The 10,586-nt window shown below is 40.8% G+C and overlaps 1 protein-coding gene and 1 pseudogene across 1 annotated transcript in view; one reads left to right on the top strand and one right to left on the bottom strand.

The window, feature by feature from the left end:
* Positions 1-7: 7 nt before the first annotated feature.
* SEPHS1 (selenophosphate synthetase 1) overlaps positions 8-10,586 on the top strand; it is a gene marked incomplete at its 5' end in the record, with an annotated part of 18,439 nt that continues 7,860 nt past the window's right edge. The window contains 3 exons of the mRNA XM_006150073.2: positions 8-30; positions 6,081-6,171; positions 9,873-9,972. Coding sequence (XP_006150135.2) covers positions 8-30; positions 6,081-6,171; positions 9,873-9,972 — 214 coding nt within the window. The remainder of the gene's footprint in view (positions 31-6,080; positions 6,172-9,872; positions 9,973-10,586) is intronic.
* LOC102473263 (iron-sulfur cluster co-chaperone protein HscB, mitochondrial pseudogene) lies at positions 1,155-1,859 on the bottom strand (annotated as a pseudogene).

Genomic DNA, 10,586 nt, shown 5'->3' on the forward strand with positions numbered 1-10,586 from the left:
AACTGTCTGCCAGCCCAATGAATTTATCATGTAAGTGGATCTGTGTTTACTATCACCTGTGCCTTCCCTCCCTCTCTCCCGCTCACTCTTTTTAAAAATAGATGTGTTGAGATACAATTTACCTACTGCACAGTTCCCACTTAAAGTGTACAGTTCAGTGGTTTGGGTGTACTCAGTTTGTCTGGCCGTCATCAAAGTCAGTTTTAGAACCTTTCATCACCCTGGCAAGAAACATATCCCTCTTAGCTGTCAGTCCTCCCTCTTCTTACCCCTATCCTGGCTTTCATCACTTAGTAGAATATTAGCATAATACATATTATATATACTATGAGAGGTTTTTGCCTTAAGGTGCATGTGCTTGCCAGAGAGAAAGACAGAGACAGTGAGAGTGAGAATTCACCCCCTAGCAGGGATGGCCATGCACAATCCCTTCTCCATTCTCCTCCTGGGATCTTAGGCACTCATGCCCATGCATCTGGCGTGAGTTTAAAGCCACTGGGTCCAGACCTTGAACCATGGTCAGCTATGTTGAAGTCCAGGGACGTAACCCCTATGCCATCTGCTGGTCTCAAGCATAGTATTTTAAGGCCCATCCATTTTGTAGCATTTATTAGTAATTACATCCTATTCTTTAAAAAAATTTATAGTTTTATTTATTTGTTTTAATGCTAGAGGGTACATATGTACACAGGGAGAAAGAGAACATTCTACCCCCTCCCCCCCCATAGGCCTGGGCATGCTGCCGTCTCCTTTCCCCTGTACCTCCTTCCTGTCAGAATCCTGAGCATGTTCACACATACTCCCTCCATGCTTTGTAAGCCACCAGGGCCAGGATTTGAACTACAATGTCCCATGTGATATCTGGCTCTTACACAGCACTAGCAGGCTGACCCAAGCTTTAGGGGCGTTTTTTGTTGTTGAAATAACAAAATTTTACATAACATATAATGCAGCTTTATTTGTTTATTTTCCAGTTACCAGAGAGCATGTGCACTAGCCAAAGAAAGCATCCCTACAACAGGTCATGATCACACCAAAATCCCTTCTCCATCTTTCATTCCATTGGGAATTTGGGCATGCAGGCACATACACTGGAGTGTTTTTCAAGCCACTGGGGCTGGGACTGAAGTCATGTAGGATATAACTCACAGAACCACTAGGTTTGAAACTTTAAATTAGCAAGTTAGAGAGGAATCTTCTTTAACCTGATCTCTACTTTTGAAAAGTATCTTATCTTTGTTAAAATTTCCTTGGCTTTTTTGAAGCCATCTTGTTCAAAAGCCGTGCTCATGTGGTTAGTGAATTCTTTTTCACCGTGACAGTGAATTCAGTCTTTTTTGGCAGCTTCACTTTGAGCTTCTGTAAGTTTTTCTTTGTTTTCTATGATTTCCATGAGGAATTGCCCATCCATTTTATTGATGTTAATCTGTCTTCAGAAATCTCTACTCCATGGAGCCTTAGAAGGTATAATCTCCTGCTCAGGGGAGGCAGAAGGGTCTTATAGGTATCATTTGCTGGGGTGGAGTGTTTCTCTGAGAAGTCCTTTCCATTGTGGCATCTCTGGTTGAAGAGACCTGGGAGGATAAGACAGTAGCTGCTGGTACCTGTGCTGAAACTGTGGTGTTCACTCTGAAGGATCAGTTGCCATTCATAAGGCTGAAGTAGTCTGGAGTGAGGTCAGGTGGCTGCAGTGCATGGTCTTCCCGCCCAGGGGCCCTGGGTCGCTGCAGTTTCAACACCTGGGCAAACTGCTGCCCACCTCTGATGTTGCATTGCAGCTTAGCAGTCTCCTTCTGGAAACCCCCGCTTGTCCACAACCTCCACACCCAGAGCTGAACCCTGGGCCTCCCACCCCACATCTGGTCCTAATTCAGCATTTTAACGTATACAATTCTTTAGTTTTTAGTATTAACAAAGTTGTACAACTACCACCACGATCTAATTCCAGAACGTTTTTATCACCCCAAAAAGTAACCCTATATCCCAGTTTTCTCCTTCTCCTGTCCTTTAGCAAAAATCTACTTTTTGTTTCTAGGGATTTGCCTGTTTTAGACATTTTATGTAAATAGAATCATCCAACATGTGACCTGTGTCTGATTTCTTTCACTTAGCACGTTTTCAGGATTCGTCTATATTGTAGCTTGAATCAGTAGTACATTCCTTTTATGGCTGAACAGTCTGTGGTATGGATATGCCATGTTTTGTTTATTCATTCACAAGTTGATGCACATTTGGGTTTTTTCCACTTTTAATAGTTATGCTGTCACAACCTGCATGTGCAAGTGTTTTCTGTGGATATAAGTTCCAGTTCTCTTGGCTATACATACCTAAGAATTGCCTGGTTATATGATAACTGTTCTTTAACAGTTTAACCTGAGGAACCACAAACTGATTTCCATAGCAAATGCACTGTTTTGCATTTCCAGTAGCAGTGTGTGAGGATTCGATTCTCTAGATTCCCTCAAAGACTTGTTTTATTGTCTATCTTTTTTATTCTAGCCATCCTAGGGGGTGTGAAGTGTTCACTGTGGGTTTGATTTGCATTTCTCTGATAATTAATGATGTTGAGCATTTCTTCATGTTTTTAGCCATTTCTGTATCTTCTTCCGAGACAGATTCGAACACAAGTTGTCATTTTCCGTGTTTGATGTCTTGTTAAGAAAGGCCACCGTGTCCTATTTTCTGAGGGAAATAGAAACTCTTCTTACTTATTTTATGACTCTAGGTACCTGTAGATAACTATGTTTACATGGTTCACATTTCAAAAGGTATAAAAACGATCTATAGTGAAGTTGTCTGGGCTGCCTATTTCCTTGCCCAGAGGCAACTTCTTTACCAATCCTTGTTTTTGTTTTGTTTTGTTTTAAATTATTCATCTAATTAATTCCATTTGTTATTGTTTTTTAATTTGATGAGAGAGAGACAGAAAGAAAGGGAAAGTGAGAAAGCAAGCTGCTGGGTCCAGGACTCAAACCACAGTTGGCCATGTGGGAATTCAGTACCTTTAAGCACCACACCATCTGCTGGCTCAGTCCTTGTGTATTTTTAGCCAATCTACAACTACTCTTTAGATTATTTTTATTTATTTTGACTTTACATGTAATACTGCAGTAAGAACCTTAGATTGACATAGATCATTTTGCACTTTTCTGTTGTTAAGAAATTTCTCAAAATAGAAGCACAAGGTCAGATGGTATCTGAGCTTGTAATTTTTGATAGCTGTCTCTAGATCCCTTCATAGATGTGCTATTGATTTCATCTCACTAGCAGTGAATGCACATGTCAGTTCCCCACTTTCTAATCAAGTGTGTTTACAGACTTTTCTTTGCCATTATGTGTTTTTGGTTTTATTTTTGTTTTGAGAGTTTTTTGCTTTGGGTGCATGTGCTCCCCAGAAAGACAGAGACAGAAATCATCCCCCAGGTGGATGGTCACGCCACAGTCCTTTCCCCTCCATTCTCCTCTTGGGTTCTTGGGCATGCACGCACACATACCTGTTGTGAGTTATTTAACTTTATTTATTCATTCATTCGTTTTTCTTTTTTTTTTTTAATTTTTATTTATTCACTCATTTATTTTAATTTGACCAGAGAGAGACACAGAAGAGGAAAGAGAGAGAGGGAAAGTGAGAGAGGAACCCACCAGATCCGGGACTCAAACCGTGGTCGGCCATGTGGGACTGTCCAGCACCTTAACCACCACACCACCTGCTGGTCCCTCATTCATTTATTTTTGTTTGAACAAAGAAGGACAGAGTGAGAGAGAGAAAGCAAGCCGCCAGGTCCAGGCCTTGAACCACCTGCTGGCCCCCATTCTATTTGGTTTTAAACAACTTTTATAAGTAAGCTCGAGCATATCACATGTTCATATCTTTTGCCTTTTTTTTTTTTAAGAATTATTTATTTTTAATTTTCTTTATTCATTCATTTATTTTAATTTGACCAGAGAGAGACACAGAGAGAGAGGAAAAGTGAGAAAGCCAGCCACCAGGCTTGGGACTCAAATTGTGGTCAGCCATTTGGGAATGTCCAGTACCTTAACCACCACACCACCGGCTGGTCCCCTTTTTGCCCATTTTTTAATTGATGGATACTCTTTTTTTTTTTTTTAATTGTATTTATTCATTCATTTATTTTAATTTGACCAAAGAAAGACAGAGATAGAGAGGAAGCGAGAAAGCAAGCCACGAGATTCAGGACTTGAACAGTGGTCAGCCATGTGGCAGTGTCCAGTGCCTTAACCACCGTGCCACCTGCTGGTCCCCGATTGATACTTTTCTTATGGCCAGTATCTGACAGCTTTCCTGTTAAGGGTCTTATATTTTCCTTACATCGTGGTTTTATTTTCCCAACATAATTTTATTGGTAGTTCTCAAACTTTCCACTCATATCCTAAAGGCAATCTGTCTCATCCATTCTGGCTTTCTAGTACAGAAGGGATTTAGTGGTAGCAAAAGACCGGGGTGGGGGGAGATAAAACAAGCTTTAATAAATTTTGCGCCAACAGTGTGTAAGTATTTTAAAAGGCAAACAAGCAAAGCCAGGTAGTGGCATGGTGGTAATATAACCGGACCCACATAGGAAAGGTTCAGCGTTCATATCAGTAGCTCCCTGAGTATATGGGGCATCCTGGCTGGCTAACACTGGGAGCGAATCAGGCCATGTGAAAACTGGGGCCTGTCTCCCTCTATCTCTGAAGAAATAAATGAATAAACCTTTAAAAAAAGACAAATTAACCTGTACACTTGATTATATTTCACCAAACGTTGCCCATGAACTTAAAAGTAACTCAGTAGTTTACCACACTTAACTTTTCGATATAAACTCGTAGGTCTCATGTAACTGGTGAAGTACAAAAACATCAGCTATAAGGTATGGCTAGGTAAATAAAACTTGAAAGACATTTATGTCTGAAAGTCTAGTTCTTGGAAAATGAAGGCTTTTTTAGTATAATGTCACAGAATTGTATTTTTCAAAGCCAAGAGAAGATATAAATATGGGTTGAGTAGCGGGAGCCAGACATTGGTTTGGAAGGCTATGCACCTGGATGCTTTTTCATGGACTTCAGTGAGTGAGCGAGTATTCCTGCATCAGGAGACCAGGAAGTGCTTATGGACAGCTCCATGAACTGAGGCAAGAAAGACACAAGTGATAGTCCTATATCTTGGCAGTGAGGGTACAGCTACTGTAGACCTTTCTTTGAGGGCTCCATCTTTTAGGGTTGCTTTTCTAGTATCTTCCTAATGTCTTTTTTTTTTTTGGAAGAGGTTTTTGCTAGAGGGCACATTTGCTCCCTGGAAAGACAGAAAGCAAGAAATCACCCTGCTACAATCCCTTCTCCATTCTTCTCTCAGGATCTTGGGCACGCACACACAAGCTCCTGGTATGAATTTAAGCTACCAGGTCCAGGACTCAAACCTTGGTCAATTACGTGCGAGTCCAGCCATGTAACCCCTTTTATTCTGTCATTAAGGAACTACCCAGAGAGTCTGGGTACCAGGTAGGGAACTAATTGGTCAGTCTGAGTTTGAGAACTAAGGTACAGAAATTGCCAAGACATTTGACTCTTAACTACACACTTAATAGGCCTGAGTAGAGTCTAAACCTGATGAAACCTTTGAAGCCTAAAAGATTGCTTTTTGGGTATTTTTAATCTGGTAAGCAATTGACTCAGAGATTTAAATCTATGAGCTCTTAATTTCTTTTAATGTTTTGTTCCAATAATAGCTTCCATGGCAAGTTACAGATCTCTGTCTAGTATTGAGGGGTCTTCACAAAGTTCACGGAAAATGCCCATTAGGAAAAAGCATGGATTTCAAAGGTTTTTACACCAAAATGTACTTTAATTCCATTTTTCAATGAACTCTCTGAAGTCCCCTAGTGGTAGCTGGTTTAAATTAAAGACCAAAAACAAATATCTTTTTAACAGAACTTTCCTTGTTCCATTTTCATTTTTGTTCTTTATTCATGATAGCACATCTGTGCACATATAAAAGAGAAAGGAGCACCTTCCACTGTAATAATAATGAGTTTATCTCATTGGCGAGTTTGACTGGAATACATGCTTTTTCTTTTCTTCAGGCCAGACAACGCAGTCCCAGGGGATGTGCTCGTGTTGACGAAGCCTCTAGGGACACAAGTGGCCGTTGCAGTGCACCAGTGGCTGGATATTGTGAGTAAACTGCAGCTTATGATGGGGATCAGGATTGTATACTTAAGTTTTCAGGATGGTAATAACTTTTGTCGGCGAGTTTTGGAAAAAATGGGTTTTAAAGTAAAATTTTTAAAGGGAACTGTGATCCACTCCCAGCCTCAGCTAGCCAGGATATCCTTACTGGTGCACATGCCTGGTATGCTTCAGGAGACCTCAGTATGTGAACTCAGGACAGGACCTTCCTGTGTGGCCTCAGCAGTACTAGTCAAATTCTTCTTTTTTTTTTTTTTGGAAAAGTCTTTTTTTTTCCTTTTTTTTTTTTTTTCTATAGGGCGCATACGCATGCCAGACAGACAGAGAGAGACAGAAAGTGAGAAATCCCCCCCCTGGTGGGAGGCCACCCCGCAGTCCTTTCTCCTCCATTCTCCTCTCAGGATCTTGGGCACGCATGCACATGTGCCGGGTGTGAGTTTTAAGCCACCGGGTCCAGGATACGAACCACGGTCAACTACATGGGAGTCCAGCAACATAGCCATTACGCTAACTGCTGGTCCCTAGTCAAATTCTTTTGTGAAAAAAGAATTACTTCATTTAACTTTATTTGTTTGTTTATTTATTTTAATTAAACCAGAATGGGACAGTGAGAGAGGTAAAGTGTGAAAGTGAGCCGCTCGGTCTGGGACTCAAACGCAGTCAGCCATGTGGAAGTCCAACACCCTTAACCACCACACCACCTGCTGACCCAGTACCAATCAAATTCTTAAAGAAATCCTGGAAAATGTCGATCCTCCTTTATTACATTAAAGTTTTGTGTACTTAATGCCTGAAGTAGGTAAGCCTCAGCTAGCACCATTTTTTCTTTCTTTCTGCCATAGAGCATATGCGCTTGCCAGACAGAGACTGAGAGGGAAAGTGAGAAATCATTCCTCTTGAGGAATGGCCATACTACAACCCTTTCTCCTCCATTCATTTTGGGATTTTGGAGCATGCATGCACATGTGCCTTGTGTGATTTTTCAAGCTCCTGGTCTCAGACTCAGACCACAGTTGGCCATGTGGGATCCAGTACCTTAACCACCACACCACACCACATGCTGGCTCCCTGGCTTGGGTCTTTTAGATTTTCTACAAAAAATTTGGGAGGCATAGGAATAGTTTTGTCTATTTATATGATTCTGAGATAGCTTTCATCTTTCATGTCTTAAACATTATCGAAAAATAGTAACAGGAGATTTGTAGAAAATGTGTTTAGATATAAATAAAGCTCAGCATTATGACGAATTATTTTATTCATAGGGTCTGAGTTTTGTTTTTTTTGGGGGGGGGTAGAGATTTTTGCTATAGGGCACGTGCGCTCGCCAGACAGACAGAGAGACAGAAAGCGAGAAATCATCCCCCAGGGGGGATGGTCACGCCGCAATCCCTTCTCCATTCTCCTCTCAGGATCTTGGGCACGCGCACACACGCGCGCCCAGCGTGAGTTTTAAGCCACCGGGTCCAGGACGCGAATTTCGGTTGACTACGTGGGAGTCCAGCGACATAGCCATTACGCTACCGGGTCTGAGGTTTTTGATTAGTAGTTTTGTCTTTTTAAACTGATTAATAACTTAGAGAACATTTTGATAAATAATTTGTTCATAGAGAAAGAATCTAGAATAAATCAGAGAGCATTTCTCCTGAGTCATTTTCTACCAATCATACTTAAGATTAAATCAGAGTATTTCTCTTGAGTCATTTTCTACCAATCATACTTAAGATTTTTTTTCATTGCCATATGGATTTATATTATAGTATATTCTCACATATCATGGTGTGTTTTATTTTTACAACTATTATCTGAAACAACCAGTCCTGAGACACAGTTGAAAAAGAATAATAATTTCATGTCACTTGTCACCCAGGTAGATCTTCCCTTAAGTATTTCTCTTGAGTCATTTTCTACCAATCATACTTAAGATTTTTTTTCATTGCCATATGGATTTATATTATAGTATATTCTCACATATCATGGTGTGTTTTATTTTTACAACTATTATCTGAAACAACCAGTCCTGAGACACAGTTGAAAAAGAATAATAATTTCATGTCACTTGTCACCCAGGTAGATCTTCCCTTAAGATTGCAGAATAGAGACATTCTCAAAGGCTACTGTGTTCTTTCTTTATTTTTCTCTGCTGACACAGTGGTGTGGTGTCAGCCCCCTTGGAAGACTGATTCTCATACCACCACTGGGCCTGATTAGTGTAGCAAGGGAATTAGAGACAAAGGAGGAAAAAAGGGTAACAAAGATGGATGGGTTTGGGAGTCTTCTGTTTTTATCTCCCTCATCTTGACAACATTTTTGCCTCCTCTTAATCATTTTTTAAAAATGCTTAGAATTGGAATCCAGCAGGTGATGTAGTGGTTAAGGTGCTGGACTCCCACGTGGTCAACCACTCTCTGAGTCCCAGTTCTGGCAGCTTGAAACTCACGCTGGGCACATGTGTGCCCATGCCCAGAATCTCAAAAGGAGAATGGAAGACAAGGGATTGCAGCATGGCCATCACCTCTGGTTTCTTGCTTTCTGTCTCTTTCTCTGGCGAGTGCATAGCAAAAATTTCTCAAAAAAAAAAAAAAAAAGCTTAGAATTAAAAAAAAGCATGTTTCATAGACTGTGATAATACATAGGTTTTTTTGTGTTTTTTTTTTTTTTAAGATTTTAGTTGTTGCTGTAGGGCACATGTGTTTGCCAGAGAAAGAGAGAGAGAAATCATTCCCCAGAGAGGTGGCCACACTACAATCCCTTTTCCTTTATTCTCCTTTCAGGATTTTGGGCACACACACACTCATGCTGACATGTCTGGTGTGATTCTCAAGCTGCCCCCAGTTTGAGACTCGGACTGTCTATCCAGGCCATGGTGGATCCAATGCCTTAACCTTCGTGCCACCTGCTGACCGAAAATACGCATTTTGTAAAGGTCAGAAACAACCAAAGCATCTATTGATAGGCATCTATATGATAACTCTCTTCTGAAAGAAAGGGGAATAAATGACAAGATTTAGAATAGTGGTTACTTCTGGTGGAAAGACAGGGCAGTGGGCTCAGGGTAGAATGAAAGGACCCTTTTGCTATTTTCATGTTACCCTTTTGATCACTTGAGATTGTCTTCATTTACATGGAGTTGAAGCTATTTTCCCAGTCATTTATTTGTCCATCAAAACAGGTGACTCCAGAATTGAGTTACAGTTAGTGAAAGTATTATATATTAGATTGTCAGTAAAGTCTTGGCATATTTTTCTGTTTTTCTATAAAAATGCATCATGACTTTCCTGACGAGCCAATAATTATAATATGAAACGTGAAAGCTATCAGCTTAACAGGGATGATGGGGAGGAGAACCAGAGGACGTTCAAAGCTGTGACCGATGTGGTTTATGCCCTACCAGAGAGGAGTGCACTGGGGTCCAGATGCCTGTGCACTGAGACTGTGAGCTCTGCCAGACTTGACGTGACCGGTAGCTGCATTATTTGATTACCAAAATGTGGGGTGAGGACAGAAAAGATAGTATGGTGAGATAGGTCTAATGGATACTTAAAATAATAAAGACAGGAAAATAAAAAGTTAGAAAACTAATTTTCTGTACTAAATAAAAAGATAACTAAGGAAAAAATGCTGTATTTGTCAGTAGAAAGATTAATCATATTTCCCCCCCTTGTCTCCCTTACTTATGTTTCTATTAGCCTGAAAAATGGAATAAAATTAAACTAGTGGTCACCCAAGAAGATGTAGAGTTGGCATACCAAGAAGCAATGATGAATATGGCAAGGCTCAACAGAACAGGTATGTGGGAGTGCGGTGGGCTCTTCTGTTGCAGGGGTTGGCCCGCTTTCTGAAAGGGCCTAGGTAGTAAATATTTTAGGCTTTGAGGCCACATCTGGTCTCAGTTGCACGTTGTTTTGTTTTGTTTTCCCCTTACAACTCTTTAAACTCTTTGACCGAAATGTGGGGTGAGAACAGAAAAGATATTATGATGAGATAGGTCTAATGGATACTTAATAAAGACAGAAAAACAAAAAAAGTCAAAGACCTTAATAGACACCTCACGAGGAAGACCAGACAGTGGTACGGTGTTAATGCAACAGTCTGCAAGACTAACCCATGTGAGAAGGTTCTAGGTTCCCATTGGAGGCCTGACTGTGGCTGGATGTATTATAGATCATGGCATGAGTACCTGTCTCTTTTTCTCTCGTGTTTCATGAAAGAAATAAAAAAATTAACAAAAGAGGATATAGGGGACAGCTGGATCCCATGTGACCTGGTGTGTGGCTCAAGTCCTGGACCCAGCAGCCTAAAAAATCATGCTGGCCATGTGCCACAATGGGAGAGAATGGAGAAGGGATTGTGGGTGGGGTCATTCTCCCCAGGCGGTGATTTCTCACTTTCCCTCTCTCCTT

The sequence above is a fragment of the Tupaia chinensis genome, unplaced genomic scaffold (assembly GCF_000334495.1).
Source record: "Tupaia chinensis unplaced genomic scaffold, TupChi_1.0 Scaffold000275_1, whole genome shotgun sequence".
NCBI lineage: Eukaryota > Metazoa > Chordata > Mammalia > Scandentia > Tupaiidae > Tupaia > Tupaia belangeri.